General features: G+C 42.9%; 1 protein-coding gene across 17 annotated transcripts in view; it reads left to right on the top strand.

Moving 5' to 3' along the window:
- ABLIM1 (actin binding LIM protein 1) overlaps window positions 1–21,493 on the top strand; it is an 899,845-nt gene that overhangs the window by 511,025 nt on the left and 367,327 nt on the right. For all 17 annotated transcript variants that reach the window (XR_015295979.1, XR_015295980.1, XM_086922894.1 and 14 more), the window contains exon 3: window positions 18,049–18,232. Coding sequence is in view for 15 of the 17 variants with exons in the window: in XM_086922894.1 (XP_086779020.1) it covers window positions 18,049–18,232 (184 nt within the window). In the remaining 2 variants the exon portion in view is untranslated. The remainder of the gene's footprint in view (window positions 1–18,048; window positions 18,233–21,493) is intronic.

Below are 21,493 nucleotides of genomic sequence, written 5' to 3'. Positions count from 1 at the left end.
TGCCTCAGCACCATCCGTGCCTTTCAAACCTCTTTGGGTTCCACAGTGGTGTCCGTGCCAACTTTGAGTTCTACTCCGAAATCTGTACTAGCTCTTTGAACGTAAACACGTATGCCGATGGCAATGGAGGAGGATCCACATCCCCTCGTCTATGTTTACCCGCTCCGCCCCCTCCCGCCGTGTCGCATTTCTCCTCCCCTCTCTTCCTTCCGTCCTGCCCGCCCCCTCCCCTGCCCGCCGTGTTACGGTGAAAGGCTTGTTCCCATTTAGGAGTCATCTCCGCGCGCAAGTCTATTATTGGAACTCTACTTCTAGTCAGTTCCAGCTTTGGTAAGGAAAACCTCCCGCCCGCCCACTTTAACTTTTTTATCGTACGTTAGTAACATTACCTTACAGATTTAAATCTGTACTCCATAGGACCCCCATCAGCGTCCACACGTGCATGGCCCCCATCCTTTGTGGCAACCTACGGGTAAGCTCAAATTCTGATTTTAAGTGCCCGTATCACTCACTTCACTTCTACGGACACCTCTGACCCCGGTCGTCACTACCAGTTCTCATTGCTTGCAGCATGGTTTTATTAAGTTCACAAGACCCGCTCACCTTGCGTCTTCCGGCACCGCTAATTACAAGTGTCACTTCTAGTTCTTACCGATCGCAGCATGTAATTTTTGCGTTCACCAGTCTGGCTCACCCTTCCGCCAGTATCACCCAGCTTAAGCATCCCACGATCGGAAAGAGCGCCCTTAGAAACGTATTAGACCCTAATTGAGTTTGAGTCCATTAAACGCTGCACTTTTATTGATGCTCAGCATTTTATTGATTAATTTACCACCGTATCAACCATGGCACACGTGGTATCTTTTTGCACTTAGACAGCCACAATCACAAATTTTTCACCATCATCTCTATTTCACAAAGGAGTAATCTTTTGACTTTCCCATGTTTGATCGATCTCACCCTCACTCACCCTCACCCACACTCACCCTCACCCTCACTCACCCTCAACCCCTCACTCACCCTCAACCCCTCACTCACCCTCACTCACCCTCACCCTCACTCACCCTCAACCCCTCACCTACCCTCACCCTCACTCACCCTCAACCCCTCACCCTCACCCTCACTCACCCTCAACACCTCACCCTCACTCACCCTCAACACCTCACCCTCACTCACCCTCAACCCCTCACCCTCACTCACCCTCAACCCCTCACCCTCAACCCCTCACTCACCCTCACTCATCCTCACTCTCACTCATCCTCACTCACCCTCACTCACCCTCACTCACCCTCAACCCCTCACCCTCACTCACCCTCAACCCCTCACCTTCACTCACCCTCAACCCCTCACCCTCACTCACCCTCAACGCCTCACCCTCAATCACCCTCAACCCCTCACCTTCACTCACCCTCACCCTCACTCACCCTCACTCACACTCACTCACACTCACCCACCCTCAACCCCCCTCAACCCCTCATCCTCACTCACTCTCAACCCCTCACTCACCCTCAACCCCTCACCCTCACTCACCCTCAACCCCTCACCCTCAACCCCTCACCCTCACTCACCCTCAACCCCTCACCCTCAACCCCTCACCCTCAACCCCTCACCCTCAACCCCTCACCCTCACTCACCCTCACTCACCCTCAACCCCTCACCCTCACTCACCCTCACCCACACTCACCCTCACCCACACTCACCCTCACCCTCACCCTCACTCACCCTCAACCCCTCACCCTCACTCACCCTCACCCTCACTCACCCTCAACCCCTCACCCTCACTCACCCTCAACCCCTCACCCTCAACCCCTCACCCTCACTCACCCTCAACCCCTCACCCTCAACCCCTCACCCTCACTCACCCTCACCCTCACTCACCCTCAACCCCTCACCCTCACTCACCCTCAACCCCTCACCCTCACTCACCCTCAACCCCTCACCCTCAACCCCTCACCCTCACTCACCCTCAACTCCTCACCCTCAACCCCTCACCCTCAACCCCTCACCCTCACTCACCCTCACCCTCACTCACCCTCAACCCCTCACCCACCCTCAACCCCTCACCCTCAACCCCTCACCCTCAACCCCTCACCCTCAACCCCTCACCCTCACTCACCCACACTCACCCACACTCACCCTCACCCACCCTCACTCACCCTCACTCACCCTCACCCTCACTCACCCTCACCCTCACTCACCCTCAACCCCTCACCCTCCCTCACCCTCATTCACCCTCAACCCCTCACCCTCACTCACCCTCAACCCCTCACCCTCACTCACCCTCAACCCCTCACCCTCAATCCCTCACCCTCACCCACACTCACCCCCACTCACCCTCACTCACACTCACCCACCCTCACTCACCCTCACCCTCACTCACCCTCACTCACCCTCACCCTCACTCACCCTCACTCACCCTCACCCTCACTCACCCTCAACCCCTCACCCTCACTCACCCTCAACCCCTCACCCACCCTCAACCCCTCACCCTCACTCACCCTCAACCCCTCACCCTCAACCCCTCACTCACCCTCAATCCCTCACCCTCACTCTCACTCACCCTCAACCCCTCACCCTTACTCACCCTCAACCCCTCACCCTCAACCCCTCACTCACCCTCAACACATCAGCCTCACCCTCACTCACCCTCAACCCCTCACCCTCACTCACCCTCACTCACCCTCAACCTCATGCTAAAGATTTACAAAAAAACCCATAAACAATTCTAAAAGCACTAACTCTAATGCTGCGAGACCTATTGCATTTCTAATGCTGTTGTCTTTAAGTTGATGTGATAAGTCTGTGGGCTACAAATGCCCCTTCTACTTCTAAACAAGACAGTAATAGTGCAAAGGATAGCATTCACGTGGTGGCGGCGCAGGTAGCAGGCACACCTGAGAGGATACTGAAGATTAGCAGTCAGCAGTACATCACATCTTGACATGTCATTGAATTGTAGAGAATATTTTTATTTAAAACAAGTGTCCACTTTCCTGATACTACATTTGGATGTGGTGATTTGGGATGCTGATTACAGACATAAGCGCAAAACAAAAAAAGAAAAAGTAGTTAAAATGAATGTGGCAATTTCCCCACCTAAGGGAATGATTGTTACTAGAGAGTGTTGCCAAGTGCTGTGTCCACTAACGGCGACAGTGGTGAGATGTTTAATTGTTTTCCTTTAATTTTTAAAACATTGCACTTTTTGTTTTTGGGGCATTGTTGAGATTTTTGTTTTTAGTGCTGCTGAATTCGATATAAGAGACAATTCAGTTTAGAAACAAAAAAAAGTTAACTCGGGTTAAGTCACAACGTTCCATTCTTCGCCACTTTTCAAGATGCCGTGATTGCCGTTCAAATTAGATTTTTTGGGGGGTAAAGATGTTTTTTGAAAACCAAAAATGTCATTGCCAGACAATGTTTAATGTGGCTGAAGAATTCTCTAATACCTCCCACATCCCTGGTATGAAACGAGCCTAAAATACAACCTCTGTTACAAGCAGACGTTTAGTAAGAAAGCTATGATGCATATGTCCTGTTATGCTTTAAGACTTCAAAGGGCCAGACTAGGTCCTCATTACAGCTACGGGCTAATTCTGTTTCAATTGCAAAATCGCGTTTGCACCCTCAATGGGATTCTAATTCAGTAGGTATTTTCCCATGAACTATTGCAATATGTGCTATTTGCTTATATACTAACAGGCACATGCATCAATGTTGGCTTTTGCGATTTCTTAATTGCGATTTTTAAGGAATCGCAATTAAGGAATCGCAAAAGCCTATGCATGTAGAAATCGCATAAAAAATTGCGATTTCTAAACAAGTCGCAATTAAAGAATACCTCCCCATTCATTTCTATGGGCCTAGAGGCCCATGGGAATGAATTGGAAGACATCCTCAATTTGCGATTCTCAATTAGAGAATCTCAAATTGAGAATGCAATTTCAAGGGTGACAGGGTGATAAAAGCACACCCTGTTGCACCCCTGAAATTGATCTGTGCACATATGTTGCACACACACATGCCACAAAAGTGCATTTTTCAAAGTTTTTGCAAATTTTATGAAGTTCAACTTCATGTTAATTTACCTATTAGCGAAATCACTGATTTTTTCACTTTAATGAATTGCATTTAAGGAATTGCAATTCCTTAAATGCAATCGCAATTTAAGGAATTGCAATTTAGAGACTACTTTAATTGCGAATTTTGCATTTGGGATGATGCATCCCAAATACAAAAATACCTGTCGCAAAGGGGCAGATTCTGAGAATCTGCCCGTTTGCCACCAGTTTTTTTTTTGATGCATGTGGCTGTAAGGGTCTATTTTCTAAGGAATTGACGTAGGGCAACGCCGCAAGTTTTCTTGCTGCTCTGCCCTACACCAACGTGAAAGGGCAGGAATGCACCGTAGTTCTGAAACACGGTACATTCCTGTCTAAAGAATGTGGCGCAAAGAAAGTGGCGTAAGTCTCTCAAAAACAAGCCCCTAGTTATGTACATCTCTGTATTTACCCACGTTTATGATATGTAAAAACTGATGAAAACCTTCTTGACAACTACCATGAATTTCTATTGTGCACGCCTGGAACATCTTTAACCTACTGTTAACATCTGGCAAATAGTGGAGTTATGCAATCTGTTCTTGAGGAAATAGCACATATGCAATAAGAGTATAGGCAAATACATCCATGATGAAATCCCATTTCTAATGCAACCCTGAGCTTGCACCCAAACTGAAGTAGCCTGTTGTTGTAACACTGGCCCTAGAGGTTTTTTATCGAATATGCTTGTCACAAGAATGGTTCTAGAACCTGTTTTATTTTATTTTAAAGGTGACATTTTGAATGATTTTAATTTTAATATTTTGAAAGGGAAAGTCTAACACTTGTATTTTTCTCAACAAACATGATTTGTTAGTTTAAATTACACTACATTATTTTTTGACCTGAGTATCCAAATTAGATTTACATGTTATTAATATGTTGTGTATTACACCTTAAAAACCAGTTTAGTTCATGTAATGTTACCGGGCCTAAAGACTGATTTTCAGTCTCCAAGGGGTTTTTACCTAAATGGTATTGCTACCTTCGTGTGGCAACATTATTAAGTTTCTTTTTTAGGCTGGTATTGTCTCCAACAGTTTCCATGGATGGGTTGTTCAAAGGAGTGACCTCATTGGCAGTATGGCGAGATGAAATCAGTGCATTTGCTTAATATTTTACAGGACCAGAAATCTGTTAGATAAGAATTCGTTGTTATTTTAGCAATAGTATTTTCAATTTCATTTTCTCTTAGAAGAATTATTTTAGTAAATTGGGAATTTTAAAAAGTGGGTTTTCTTTGTAGAGGACATGTTTGAATAGGAAATTCCTCTTTTTCTTGGCCATGAGAGACAGGCAGTTGGGTTTATTTTTGTCTATTATTGTTTGCATCTGTAGAAACACATCAATTGCAACATATGGTCCTGACTCACAAAGGTAAATATGCACATGTTTATGTATTTATTCAAGTGTATATTTGCTCTTACACCTACGGAGTTGGGATGTAAATGTAAATGTATTTGAGCTTATATAGCGCACAGCTACCCGCAGTGGGTTTCCCGGCACTTGCTTAAGGAACCCGTCCTGGTATTCCCCTGTGAGATAACCCCAGGCAGGGTATCCACAAGGTGAAAGCCAGGCATCCCGCCGCGAGGGGCCGTTGTGGAGATTAAGCAAGCTATTGCCCAGAGTCGCAGAGTATGAACCCGTGAGTCGAGAAGGCACCGGAGCGAGAATTATCGAGTCCGTGGAATTTATTTGGCCCAAGACCCGCCGAGGCGGGGAATTGAACCCTGGTCCAGGGCCGATCTCAGCTTCCGAGTCTGCCGTCTCTAACCCCTGAGCCACACTTCCCCACTATGTGGATGTGCGAAAGTCACATAAATTGCCTTTGTGTAAATGTATGAAACTTTGGGAAAGTTATGCAAAATTACACAACATTACACAAAACACAAATCTGTAATTTAGAGCTACAGTTAAAGCAAAATGCACCCTGGCATACATTTTTGATGCAGGGACTCATTTCGTGCTTAACAAAATCACAAAAACACAATTGCAGTGAACAAAAGCCACTCACGTTTTGGTTGTCACATTGTTCCCCAGCTCTAGTGTTATAATTTTGCTATGAATAATGGCATACCTTTGGGGCATGGCGTAATGGTGTAATTTCTGGGCCTAAATATACCAAGCGTAATGCGAAACTTCAAATTATTTTAATTACGCCAGCATAATTTCAATTTTGCCCGGTTCTGCTAGGGACTTACAAGACTCAATCTCATCAAGTGATGGAATGGAGGCTCCTAACTGACTGAATATACAAGTGTAAAGTTCTTACTAGTAACTTTTCACCTCTTCCACTGAGGTGAAGAACTCTGTATGGGGAAGCATAGGGAGAATTTTGTATTCTTTTTTGGTATTTTGTGTATTTTTTATAATTATGCATAGTTTTAAAAGAGAAAAACAAAAAAATGTAAATACTTTTAGGGATTTAAAAAAAAGTAAATACATGTGAAATAATTATTATTAACCATGAAAATATAAAATACAAATGTATAGTATACAAAATCACCAATTAAATATGTATGAAATATTAACATTCAAATGTGATTATTTAATTTATAATAATAATATCGAAGCTATAATAAAAATATATTACTCACACTTAGAGATTTATTTGAATTTGATATATAGTAAACTTGGTTAAAAGTTATCAAATTAATTATTCTAAAAAAATGATTTTAATTAAAAAATGATAGTTTACTTTTTTAAATGTAGTTTATTACATTTTAAAATAAGCCATAATTAAATATTATTTTTAGAACATAAAATATATACATAATTTTAAATGTTGAACACATTTTATTTATTTAACATTAGTTCTCATAGGATATTATTTAAATTGCTGACCTCTATTGTTTTGTGTGTGAGTGTTCTGCAATATCAATGGTTGACCATGTATGAAGCTTAACTTACTCCAAAACTGGGCTGGAGTGAATTTAAGTCAGTAGTAACTTTAGAAGTTTATTTTGTTAATTGGAGTTGTCTTAAACTTTATTGAGTGTATCTTTTTGTATTAGTATGTCCCTCGTAAATTCCTCCTTAAATTTCTAAACCCCCTCCCATTTAATAGTAACTATTCCCTATCCTCCCACCACTCCCCCTGATCATTTCTTCATTTACTACTAAAACATGTACCTAACCTATATGGAGCTCTCTGCCACCGTGTTGGAGATCTAAGTACAGAAGGGAGAGGAGAAGACAGAGGCAGAGGTCTCCGGACGTAGGTTTGTGAATAGCATTTTGTAGTAAGTGAGCAGTGCTGTTGTAGTTTAAATTTACAAACTACAAAATGTAGTTTGTGAATCGTGCCCCTAGGTGCCAAACTTAGACTCTGTCAGACTGATAGCCCATCCGCCGTATTACAAGTGCATTATATTCTATAGGACTTGTAATACTGTGTAATCGGTTATGTCTGTGATGGAGTATCTATCTGTCAATGTCTAAATGAGACTGTCAGTCTTTGGACACTAACATTATGTAATATTGGCCAAGGGTCTCGAATTGTCTCAAGTATTCAAGTTATTTTGTAGGATGTGTACGTCATTCAGTCTGTTTGTAAAAAGGTTTCCATTCCTTGTAGTGTACTTTGAATGAATGTTTGGCCGGCCTTCTCTGGCCGGCTAAACAGTCATGTGCACTTTGCATGCCCAGGCCCCCAGTCCTTCTCTGAACGCTGAACTACGGTGCTCAGACCAATCACAACGCTGCTGTAAGGCTGCGTTGTGAGTCGCTGGGATAGAATGGGAGCCTGGGTACTTCCTGGTTCCTACTTACTTCCTGCTTCTGGAGTGAAAGCGGACCAAGAGGCGGTGGCCTGTGTTCAGGTAAGTGCTATTTTTTTTCGTTTACCCCCCACCTTCCCTCTCCACCCCACCCTATACCTCTGTCCCGCCACCCCTGTTAAGTAGCGGATGGCGCTGGGCATTCTCTGAGAAGCAGAATCTCAACTCCTCAGCAAACATCAGGCAATAGTGTTATTTCCTTCACTGGAAGCAAGTCCATTACAAGAAAATGAAGTGCTTTGGAGAGTTCCTTAGCACTTAGTTGTGAAGGGCTTTGTTGATAAGGCACTGTTCTTGCTTGAAAGGGAAGCTAGTCGTCCAATATGATATGAGGCAACCTATAACGTGGTGGTAGTGGCAGCTGGCTGAAATCAGTAGGGCACTTGCATGTTGTCCAGCTTGAAGTGGTTACAACTTGGACTTTTAGGGCTTTATTATGAGTTTGGTAGTGCGGGAGTGGGACCGCCCAGCTTCCACACTGCCACACCAATGTAGGAACCGCAGGCCAGACTCTCCTGTTCTGGCAGGTGGTTCTTTGGTGTTCCCAGGGCGGAGCCTATGAAATAGACACAGCAATGGGAACGTCAAAGGCCGTACCTGCACGGCATGGACTGCTGCAGGAAAACAAGCTGCATTTTAAAAAAAAAATTAACTTTGAAGTAAAAATTTTTAAGAATAGGCTGCTCTTAATAATATTTTGCCAACCATTCTCAAAGGGAAATTCGTCCCTTGGGGACCTCTTCCCAGCACTATTTCTCTGGCTGTAAATTGCTAATATTTTGTGACCGCATTTTGGTCGCAAAACATTAGTACATGACATTTCAATTCGTTATTAGGAAGGGGCACCCTCAACACGTGCCTTCTAAGTACCAAATTTATGGTGGTTTTCCCGTCCTGCCAAGTTCTAAATAGTCCACTTAAACTAACTAACCAGGGACATTATCTCAACATCGTACTGATGTAGTTTCTCTTTTGCTGTTATATCAACAGCATTGATGATAATGTTTTGAAATGTTTCCAGTTGTGTGATACATATTTTTGGTAGGTTAGTCATTATGCAATCACAAAAGTCTACCTTTGCCATGGAAAACTGTCTGAGGTTTCTGAGTGACCCTTGGAGTGCTGTTGTATGAATCCGCTGTAGTCTGTGGAGTCTTGACTATAGCATTTCTTTGGGGACTTGACCGCAGTGCTGCATGCCTTATCTCCTGCTTGACCATTTTCGTTTGAAATTTGTTGCTGATGTTAAAAGATTTCATGATGATGAACCTGGTCCAGCATTTTGATGCATTTTATGAAGGAGGCAGGTGCTTCTATGTTGCTATGCAGACTAAATTTCCATACTTCCGTCCTGAATGCTCATTGGGAAGCCCCTTGTTGATGTACAGTTCTGGATCTGAACTTCAAATACTAAATTGCTGCCAGTGGAGCTCAGTACAGAAAAAAGAATCTACACTTTTGCGTGCTTATATATTTTTTTATTTTGTTGAAACAAGTAAAAATTCATTTAAAATGTGCAAGTGATACATTGATAAGGATCCTTGAGGGTGCTCATCTTCAAATATGCTAATATATTTTAACAGCAGTAGGGCCAATGTGTAGGGGCTGACCTGTCACTAAGACAGGCTCTCCCAAGAGTATGAAGAAATCAGTAAAGAAACAGATAAAGTATCACCCAGTACAGCAACACAAAGACAAAAATTCAGTACAAAAGCATACATCACGGAAGATTTAAAACTCAAATAAAAAAATGCAGCATAAATAGCTGAAGAACTGTTGCACTGACAGTAGGGCCCCCATTAGGATGGCGGGCTGACTTTGCCCGCCCGCCACCCTTGCGGAAAACGGGACCGCCCGCGATCTGAGCGGCAGTCCTGCACTGGACAATAGAATGTGCCCGCCACAGTGGTGGGCCCATCATGCATTATTAACATTGTGCCACGCGGTGCCTGCCGCATTGCGTATACAAATGCAGGAGGGTACCCCAGGTACCCCCCATGTGCGCTCCCCCCACCCCCGCTTCACCATGGGGGCCCGCAGGGGGCCCCCGAGGTGAAGACCGCATGCCTTTCCGTGGCGGCATTGCCCCCACGGAAAGGCATCAGATCGGGCCCATTGTAATATGGCTGGCGGTGTCAAACTGACACCGCCACCATATTAAACCTTTTCCGCCCCGGCCGCAAGGCAACCGGGACGGAAAAGCTGCGGACGGTCTTTCCGCCCGCCGCGGTCCCTCCGCCATACTGATATGGCGAGGGGGGCATTGAGGAGAGGATGTCGGGTGGATTGCCCCCGTCAGGCCGTCAGTGGCTACCGCCAGCCTGGCGGGGGCAATCCGCCCGACATCCTAATGGGCCCCTAGGTGTCTATAGTCCTGACCTTAGTCTTAGAAAAATAGAGTGATTTTAATGAATCAAACAAGACCAAAAATCCAATCAGTAGAACCAGAGTTCTGGCTTTATAACGTTTTTTTGTGAAAATAGCAGCAAAAGCACAAAGCACCAACTGTGGATATCTGGTCGTACCGAACCAAGACAAAGTCACAAGTTCAGCCCGACTACGACGAAGTGAGCGCCAGCTACAGGGACCCAGTTACGCCAACGGAACAAAGTTCCTTAACATCCGGGTTTTGAAGCATTGCAAGAATCTGTGTCAGAGATGCTTAGCGCAGCCGAAGCAATGCATCAGTTCCGAAATGTGTGGCAGCTGCGATGCGAGTTCCTGCTCTGTCGTTGAGGGGTACGTCAACGAGGGATTGTGATGCAAATTCCGGCATCGAGGATACGGCACGCAGTAGGGTTAATGCATCGGTTCAGAAACGCTGTGAGGCTGCAATGCAGAGTTTGGTGTCATCGTAGTCGCTCCCGTTGATGGGAGTTGCGAGGGCCCTCGCTGAAGTTGTGATGCGCAGTCGGGGTGATGCGTTGGTTCTAAGGACTGCAGCGGTGATGCCGGTCATTGCGATGGGTCCACACTATGCTGCGACAGCACTGTCTCGATTCTGCTTGAGGATGTGCCATACAGCAGAGGAGATACCTCAGTTCCACTGGATCCATAGAAGCCGGATAACACCTTAGGCCCACTTTCAAGAGTCTAGGACTGGGGCAGCAACACTTCTCAGGGTAGACTCACAGATGGCAGAGTCCAGGTGGAAGTGCAAGCTTGTAGGAATCCTGTTATGTCCCTGGGGCATCGAATCAGAAAGCCAGGCAACTAGCCCTAGGAGTCACTATGGGTTCTGGGTTCAAGAGATGAAGGTCCAGTCCTTCTAAACCCAACTTTACCATAAGGTAGGATTTTAAATTGTGATTCCGGAGACACTAGAGACACCAAACATGAACTGATTATCTCTTCTGATTTGGAAATTACACTTATAAAATGTAATATGGCAACTCCAATGTTATGCTATGAGAGAATAGGTTTTTCAGTAGTGAAGATTGAGTTTAAGAGTTTTTCATTACCAGGACATGTAAAACTTAAAAGCATGTCCAACTTTTTAAATATTTTGCACACTGCCCTCTATGCTGTGCAGGACATACCTTTGGGGTGAATTATTTGTATTAAAAAGGAAGGCTTGAGCCTGGTAACGGGTTTATTTTGCCAGGTCGACATGGCATTTTAAAACTGCCACATAGCCTCTGCAATGACAGGCCTGAGACATGTTTAAAGGGCTACTTAAGTGAGTGGCACAATCAGTGCTGCAGGCTCACTAGGGACATTTCATTTACAGGTCCTGGGAACATGTAGTGCCACTTTACCACGGTCTTAGAAGTACATTAAATTTGCCAATTGGTTCTAAGCCGATGTTACAATGTTTTAAAGACAGGGAACAAGTACATTAGCACTGGTTAGCAGTGGTTAAGTGTACAGAGTCCTGAGTCCAGCAAAAAGGAATTCAGAAAAAAGTGGAGAATAAAGGCAAAAGGTTTGGGGGTGACCCTGAAGATAGGGCCAGGTCCAACAGTAAGGCGCTCACTTTGCAAATTTATAATTGCTTATTCTTACCAACCCTGTTTTAAGAAACCCTTCCTCTCTTCAATAAGATTCTTTTCATACAGACTTACATTGCAAGCATATAACTGCCTTAAACACTGAATAATGATAATATGTTTATAAGAATTTACATTTTTCAAACTAGCGGTATGCTAAAATAGTATTTTACAGTTGACCATATCAACGAATAATCCTCAAACCTAATTTTGTTTGATTTATTTCAGTGATTAATGTGTATCTTTTTTGATAACATTTCAGGTTTTTCACTCACATCTGTTTGAAAGTGCCAGATAAAAGGTGCCACGAGGCTCGAACCAAACTGTTAAAATTAAGAGTGGATGAAACATTCTGCTCCGCCAGCACAGTTTGCAGAGTTTTGCCCACTCCGCTGTCCACTTGGAGCACAGAGTTCAGACAAAACTCTGCCAACTGCCACATGGTGGAGATTTTTCTCCACGTGGCTCGCCAGTGTTAAGTTGGCGAACAATAGCGAAAATTTGCAACCCCTAGCATGATTTTCTGGCACTTTCTTTAAAGCGGGTGGTTACAGAGGGTCACGACTGTTCGCGCGAAGAAAGCTGTCACTCGAGTTGAAAATCTACTCGAGCAGCAGAAAGAAGCAGCTCCCTCTGGCATACTACATGGTGTCGTTAGCGCTGATCTTACAGCATGGATTAAGCTCCCTGCAATAAAGTTCTGTGCAAGCAGCGCAATGTGCTGAATTCTACCCGCTCGCAGAACTCTGCAGAATTTTGCAGAGCTTTATATAACTCAGCAGAATTTCACTGAGTGAAACTCAGCGAGTTCCGCCCTCCCCTAGTTAAAACCTTCATCTGAAATTCTGAACAAGAAAACACTGCATATTGATAATATGTTTATGAGCATACATTTTTCAAGCTAGCAGCAGCTCATAATAGTATTTTACAGTTGACTATATCCACTAATAACCCTCATACCTAATGTTGTTTGATTTATTTAGGTCATTAATGTATATCTTGTTTGATAACATTTCAGGTTTGCCACTGAAGTCTTTAGGAAAGTGCAAGATGAAAGGTGCAATGTGGCTTGAACCAAACTGTTAAAATTAGGGGTGGACGAGAAATTCTGCTCTGCCGGCAGAGTTTGTGGAGTTATGCCCACTCCTCCTTCCATGTGGCGCGCGGAGTCTGGCAAAACTCTGCCAACTGCAGCGTGGCAGAGTTTTTTCTTGCATGCGGCTTGCCTATGTTAAGCTGGCAAGCATTTCCGTGAATTTGTGTCCCCTATTGTGATTTTCTGGCACCAGAACTCCCTGGTGAGATTTCTTAACGGGGCGGTCAATGCAGGCCACAACCGTTCACGTTAAGAAAGCTGCAACTCACGTAGAAAATCTACTCGAGCGGCAGAAAGAAGCAGTTCCCTCTGGTGTGCTTCATGTAGCAGTTTGTTCTGATTTTACAGCGTGAAACAAGCTCCCTGTGCTAAAAATCGGCGCAAGCAGTATGACATGCGAATTTGGCCTGCTCCCGAAACTCTACAGAATTTCTCAGAGTTTTTGTAACTCTGCAGAATTGCGCAGAGTTCTGCCCACCCCTAGTAAAAACCTTAATATGAAATTCGGAAAAATTAAAAGATACTGGTTTACATGCAGTCTTACTCATTCCACTCGCACTCTTTGATGCTCCATACCACCCAATTCATGAATTTCAAATTGTCACATTTGTTGCTTGAGTTGTTTTTCTGTGTTGGGGTTCTAATGTTCAATGGAGTCCTATTCATATACATCAATGTATTATACACCCTGCCATGTTCCTGCACCCTGTGATTGGAAAAGGAACTGACACTCTTAATCTCTATGACACTCGGTAGGTCTTCCCGTGTGGGTGAGATCTTGGGAGGACACAGGAGTAAATGTAAATGGAGCAGATGCTGTGCATTTAAAATTATAAACACATATTAGTGTTGAACTAACTAGCGGTTATTATTATGATTGCAACATGTAAAGCGCTCAGCGAACCCCAGGGAGTTTCTGGGCGCTAAACCCAGATAAAGTGAAATCATCCCCCTAATTAAAACAACAAGGTCTTCAATCTCTTGTAAAACTCCATAAGGGAGAAGCAGCTTTGTAAAGATTCCGGAAGGTTGTTCCATAGCTTCGGGCCAAGATATGAGAACTCCTCCCTTTTACGTACGCCTTACCATCACAGCTTGAGAGTCAGAAATGTTTCAATGTGTTTGCGACCAAATTTGTGTCGTAAAACAATGATATTTCTCACACCGAATCACACTTTTAAAGGACCTACAACTCGCGCCTTCAAAACATCAATTAGGTGCGGAGTCGCAAAAGACATTTTAGGATTTGATTAAAATTTACCAACTCCTAAATGGACTTAGTACGCAGTAAAAACATTTTGGTGGTGACAATCCGCGATTCTGTTTGTGACCATAGAAAAGTTTAGTGCATATGGCCCTTAATGTGTGATGATTGGGTGTACATTTGAGATGTAAATAGTCCCTTTCTCACTACAAAGCAAGTGCTTGATAGAAGGTGGAATGTTACTCCAAAAAGCGATTAGCATCAAGTGCAGCAGATATTTTCCTACGGCGGAACAAAACCCACTTTAGCTATATATTGAAGAATTAGTGACAATAGACCATGCAGACAAGGGCACCATTAAGCCAGACCTAAACAGTATTAAACTATAGACAAAAGAGTAAAACAAATGAATTGCCCCTTTGCCTGCTTTGCTAGTGTGTTCTGAAGCCTTATAACCCCAAGTACAAGCTGGGCTCAGTGATCTGTAAAATGCTTTCAGGGTGTGCTTGGCTGCACATTCCTTTAATGCAAACTGTAATTCCTGAAGATGGATTGAGTTGAGCAGGAATCATAAACAGAAACTAATTATACAACAGAATAAAGAAAAGGTTTAACGCCCCAGGGTCTCAGATCATGCTGCACTGCTGATTACAGGAGGCCCCTGTGGCTGCCTGGATGTGTCTGTAGACCTGGAAGCTGAAGGAAACCTAGTTGAGTTACAGATAACAATTATTCACAGTTCTAAGTGGTGCTTAATTTGTAAAAGAACAAGTGCCATGGCCCAAAGTTTTGTTCGGAGGACCGCCGCTCGCACTGTCGAATATCTGGGAGGGTGGGGGAGGGGGGGTTTGGCTGGAATACCAGAGCTCTGTAGCTTTGTAGTCTTGATTCCACCTAATGCCTCTTTCATCTACTACCAGACACTCATCACCTCTTTATTTCACTTTTGCAGGTTATTTTTTTATCCCTGCTTTCTATCTTTGTCGCCGTTTATGCTCTGAGTACAAATCTGAGGAGGAAAAATAAGTGTTATAAGCAAAAAACATCCTTGGAGGCTGTGAGAGCTACACTTATCTTGGTCATTTGCAAGACATTCTTTAGTGTTTTTGACCTGTGTTGAGGAAGGTTTATTCCAGGTAGTTTATTATTGAGGTAATGAAAAGACACACACTCACACTCAGGACCCTAGATATTTAGGCAGCTGTAAAAAATGTAATTCATTACCTTAGTCAAAAAGTAGAAAGACGACCTTGGTGATCTTACGAATTGCAGGGCTATGTTTAACAGAAATATATACTGAAACAACAATCATGACATACACTCATCCAATTTTACCCACTCCATAGCACAGAACTGATATTGCTTAATGTCAGGAAAGCTCTTCTAAGGGTTAAAAAAACTAAAATTCATGCTGTGTTAATTCTCTTTGACAATAATAACTCGTTTGAAATAGTCAGTCCTGTTATTCTGCTGCAATTCTCCCAACACCACCTGGGTATAAAAGGCAAGGTTCCTTTACAGCTATACTCCTTCCTCACTCACCTATTCCGATATATTCGAGCAAATATGTTAAATGTTACTTCACTGGTGTTTGCATCAGGAGTAATTACATTATGGATATTACATTGGAGTATCCTTTACCACCCCATCACGGAACCTTGAAAATGACTTACTAGCACTATACATCACCAATCCCTGAAAATTAAAATGGAAAGTAACCTAGGAACAATTGCTCTCCGATACAAAAACATGGCTAAATAAAATGTCATCAAGTTTAGAAAAAGGTTAGAACGTTGCCCAAAAAACTTAGGGTTTGGTGTAAATCTGCCATTTTCAAGAAATTCACGTTTAAAGTGGAGCTCACGTTAGGCTTAAAAATTCTGTTGGAATACCACGGTTCCGAAAATGAAAATATAGTTCCCTTAGATTAGCAAGGGGAGCTTTTTTCTGCTCGCCATTTTGGTAATGTGGGACTGAGTGATCTTATTGGCTGCCTGCTACTTAGAATAAAATACTTCAAATGTTTCAAAATTAGGGCACAAGGGGGCAGTGTTACACCCCGACCTCCAGGTACTTGTGGGGTGATCTAGAAGTATCGTAAACAAAATAAATAATAGAGGAATAAAAACCTAAATGTGGGTTGGGAGTCTGTGGGGGTATGGGTACCCACTGGGGGTTGGCCATTTGTAGGATATTGGGTGCCGGATCTGGTCAAAGACCACTCACCCAATGCACATGGCCAAAGGCTAACAGTCTTCAGTGATGTCATTGAACATGACATAATTGATGTAATATGTGAATTCATAGTCAGTGCATGACAGGAGCATAAGTTATATTTAGGTCAGTAAAATACTTACTGGTGATTTTTAGTGTGTTTTGGGTTTTTAAATGTTAGATTTTGTCTTATTTCATTACCTAACTGTAACGTCCCTATAACCTTTGTTTTTTCCTGTGAAAATCAATCTATCTATCTATCTATCTATCTATCTATCTATCTATCTATCTATCTATCTATCTATCTATCTATCTATCTATCTATCTATCTATATATCTATCTATCTATCTATCTATATATATATATCTCTATACATAGACATATAGATTGATTTCTATATCTATATGTATGTATATATATATTTTTTTATCTGGATATATATGTGTGTGTGTCACTAATAAAGATTATGTATTTACGAGGCACTAATAAAGATTATGTATTTATGAGGAAGTCAGAGTTTCCACTGAAATGATGTTCTTTGTTTTTATTATAATTTTGACATCATTTGCAGAATGTGTACAAAACGTTCCAAAGTAAATTCGGTTTAGGTCCAGCAAGGCAAGTTTCATGCAGCTCCATCCACTGAGGAAATCAAAGAATGGGGGCAAAAAAGCAGCTTTCCCATTTTAATGTCCCTGCGACTCTTTGCTTGCATCTACGGAAAATAATTATTCCAAACCTGTCATGAAACTAGAGCTAAACCCAGAGGATTGCCTTTGTTTGTTTGGTGCAAATCTGTTCTGTAGTTTTCTAGAACTTAGTGGTAAAAACACATGCTGGTGGACTTGAAAGGGTAAAATTATATAGTTATTTGGACCATTAGTTCACAAACTGTCCTCCAAGTTAGGTTTGCGGACAGTTCACAAACCCATATTTAAAAATATAAGACACCTGTTGGATGAGGGAGCTTTTTCTTCTTTTGTCCTTTTCAGCTCTGTAAACTCAGACTTGAATTCATGGGCCCTTACTCTCTGATTGGCTGACAGCAATACAAAATATAAACCTGAACCCAAGACGTAATGCTCCTAAAGTTAAAAACGAAATCGCTGCTTGCTGTCCACAAAGTCAGCCCACAAACCCAAACAAACACAGACTTCTGCGACAAGGTTTTTATTTTGCCTGTAGCAAAGGGAATTCTTATTCCACTGTCATTCCCATTCATGAGTCTTTACAAAAGAAAGGCTCTTGTTAAGGTTTTCAAGTGGGAATATTTTAACAGATGTTTTAGTAGTAATAAATATTTCCATTTTGAAACAGGGATTTTAGATTCAATTGATACTTTGCTTGTAGCTAGTAAATGAAAATATGTATTTTGTTCCTATTCTTATCAGGCAGCAATAATAGTAGCATTGTGCTTCTGATCTCATGGATATCAAAATATTAGGAAAACAGTGCAGGTATTAGAAGAGGACAGATGCCTCCCAGTTTGCTTATCCCTGTTTTTTCAGATGTATTAACCAGAGGTTGAATAGTAAAACATCTGCTCTGTCCCTGATCTGGGTCCAAGAATCTTAGGCAAAGTTGTATGGGTGTATGATGGGTTGCATGTTGAGTTTGATTCTGCACTCTGATGATTCCATGTTTTCTGCACTTCCTTTCTAGTGTGTGGCTGTGACCTGGCGCAAGGCGGATTCTTCATCAAGAACGGGGACTACCTGTGCACACTGGACTACCAGCGCATGTACGGAACTCGCTGCAACGGCTGTGGGGAGTTCGTGGAAGGGGAAGTTGTTACTGCATTAGGGAAAACCTACCATCCAAACTGCTTCGCCTGCACTGTTTGCAAGTAAGTTCTTCAGTACACGTAAGTGAATCTGACATGGTGTTTAGGTGTTGTCTACAGACCACTTTAGTGGTTGAGAGTCCTCATAGCACACTAGGAAATACATGCAATTAGTATGGAGAGAGACTTAGCTTTGGGTCAGCCCTTTCAAGTCATTTGCGCTGATATGTTTTTTTAGGTTTCGCCTAGGCAGAACTTACGCTCTCTTTTCGAGACATGCTGTATTCAGGTATGGACTTGAAGCTCCCCCCATTTTCCTCCCATCTTTTCAATTGCCTCATGTTACTGTCCTTTATAATTGGTTGCTTTTGATTCGTGAATAGGCTTAGTAGTCCCTCCTTTGTACCACCTTTTCTCCTTTGTAACCTCCCATGAAGACTGGCCCTTTTACTTTTGTTATTACTCAGTATATTGTATTTATAGTCAGTGAGCACTATTTTCTTAAATGACTGCTCATACCTGCTGCTGCAGGCAGGACATGCTCTCGTGCAACCGCTTTTTTTTTTTTAACCAGCACGGAACCCTTACAGCTGTGCTCCTTTCATTATGCCTCATTTGCCATATTTGAGTTTAACAAACAAATGCTTTTTTTTAGCACTGCAACGCACGGTTTGACTTTCAATATTATTATTTTTTTTTCTATGTGCCACACTGCGCTGCAGATCTAACATGGCGGTTGCGCGCATTTCTTTTATGCTGCGCGACTCGCCTAAATCAACTTATAAAATCCCTTTTGTTTTCAACAGTTGCAAAATGCTGCACTTTCTCTTTAACAATGGCGCCTGTGTGCCAATTATCAGCAGTTTGGCGGCTTCTAATAACTTTGGCAGCTTTCCCTACGTGAACGCGCTGGCGCTGTTGTGTTGCCTGGACGTAGCTCGAGATCCTTAGAGCCCCTTCAGTTGAGCTAAAGGGACAAGATATTGGTTGGTTTTTGAAGGCACACCAGGGACTAGCCAGAGTCTAGGTGACACAGAGCCACAGGGGAGCCCTAACAGCCACTCACTTTGCACATTGTAGAGCCCTACCTCTAACCCTCCTTTCAGCATTTCAGCATCTTCCCCAATTATTCATTAAAGTAGCTTCTGAAAAGAGGCAATCCTGTGTGCTTGAGGTACTTGTCTACAGAGGGGCAAGGGGATGGAAAGTGGAACAGCACTCCTTGAATTATTTAAATTTTTGTGTTTTAGCACAAACCAAGTCATTTTTATTGTAGAAGGGCAGCATGTGGCCTGCACTGACATTGCACTGCACATTTTCCTTCTCATAAAGTGTGTGGTTGGCTAGAGTGTGGGTGTAGTTCCTGTTCCGTGTATGTGTTCTCAGCATGTTGATTTGTTGAGAAGAGGTAATTGATCTAACTTCATTCAGTTCTAAATCGTCGATCTTTCCCATTCTCCCTGGTTGTTTTTCTTTCTAGTTCTTTGTTGACATCGTGCTTTATTCCATTGCAGATACTTCCAGGGTATATACCCTTTTATGCAAGTATGGAAGATGTACAATTCTAAAAATGCCACGGCAGAGTGTTGACGTACACACATGCTATACTAAACCATGGAAAGCAAGCTTGTTGTTATCAACAGCGTTAAAGCAATATTAATTATATAGCATTAAAATCTACCATATATAAATATGTTTGTAACATGCTTGCAAAAGGCATTGTCTTATTCTACAAAGAAGGGTTAATGTGATATTTTTACGTATGTCGCTCTGCAATTCGCAATGAACATTCAGCTGGGAGGGGGACCACCATAGAATAAAGCTCTCCAAACATCCTTTCAACATAGGTTTAAGTCATTTCTGAATGACCTTGTGACACAGGGCACGTCGCTGCTCCATCCTACAAACATAGCTTCTGCTTACCTGTTGATTTGTGGAATTTTAGAAGGAAAATTTAGTAATCTTAACTATCCCCTCTTTTGAACTTTCTTATATTGTGTTTGACGCCATCATCCCTAGTTGACAAGAAGAAGCAGATTTCTCCAAAAGTTGCTTTTGATCTATTGAGACTGTCCTGGTTGCCCCACGTGTGTGCCACATTTCACTGAGGTTTCTTTTGTATTTCCTGGTTATTTAAATATTGTGTATTTGGCAAGTAATTATTGGGACTGAGCTTGCAGTATAAGCAAGCATTGCCAAAACTGACATTTCTTACTTGAATTTTCAGTTAGAAGCCACATCTATCGGCTTTTACAATGCTTTTTTTTTTTAAACGAGGCTTAATGGCTTTGCCAATGTTTGTTTCATGGGGAGGAGGGGGAGTTACGGTTGTGTTTATCGCAGAGTTTAAAGTTTCCCGTGACAATACGTGTGACTTCGGTAACAGGCACTTCCTTCTTCCAGATATAGAACTAAGGGCCAGATGTAGGTAAATTTTATTTTCCGACCTCTTAAATACCGAGTCATACCGACTCGGTATTTCAGAGGTCGGAAAATAAAAGTACCGAGATGTAGGTAAATGCAGATGTGCAATTACCGAATCGGAAACAGTCGGTATTTTCCGATGCGGGAAATACCGACCAGTTAATGCCCATTCATTCCTATGGGCTTTGAAGCCCATAGGATTGATTGGGCATTTACCGGTCGGTATTTACCACATCGGAAAATACCGACTGTCACAAGGGTGCAGGGGGTGTCACTTTGACACCCTCTGGCACCCCCAAAAGAGGCTCGGGTGCCATGTGGCAGGCATACCTGCCCTAAGGGCAGGTCTGCCTGTCATATGGCATAGGTGTGCATGCACACATGTGCATGCACACCAGAAACGGTATTTTACCATCAAGTAGTATTTGATGGTAAAATACCGATTTTGTACTGCTTGTGGGACTCAGAAGAGTCCCACCTACATACCAATTTACCGGAATCCGTAATGATACCGACTCGGTATTTTACATACTCGGTAAATTTACCTATCGGTAAATTTACCGAGTCTGTAAAATACAGGGACCTACATGTCAAATTGCTCTTACCGGTCGGTAACGGCCGAATTCGGCCGTTACCACCCGGTAAACGCCTACCTACATCTGGCCCTAAGTGTGTTCAGTAAGGGTTCTCCCCTCTGCACACTGTTTAAGCCCTTGGCTTCAGCACATCCAGCATGAGCGATTCCACGAAAATGTTTGAACACACCAGGGATTTCAGCCAGCTCGTACACCCCCACTATTTACAAATTGTTTCTGCAAGACTTCCCTTCTGAGTCCTTGGTACATGCAGCCAGTCCTTGTGCGTCATCCCTTAGTGTCTGTATTTCTTTCTTCTTATATA

Source organism: Lissotriton vulgaris, chromosome 5, assembly GCF_964263255.1.
Source record: "Lissotriton vulgaris chromosome 5, aLisVul1.2, whole genome shotgun sequence".
NCBI classification, from domain to species: domain Eukaryota; kingdom Metazoa; phylum Chordata; class Amphibia; order Caudata; family Salamandridae; genus Lissotriton; species Lissotriton vulgaris.
The sequence above is the reverse complement of the archived record's forward strand: the minus strand, read 5'-3'. Positions and strand labels throughout refer to the sequence as shown.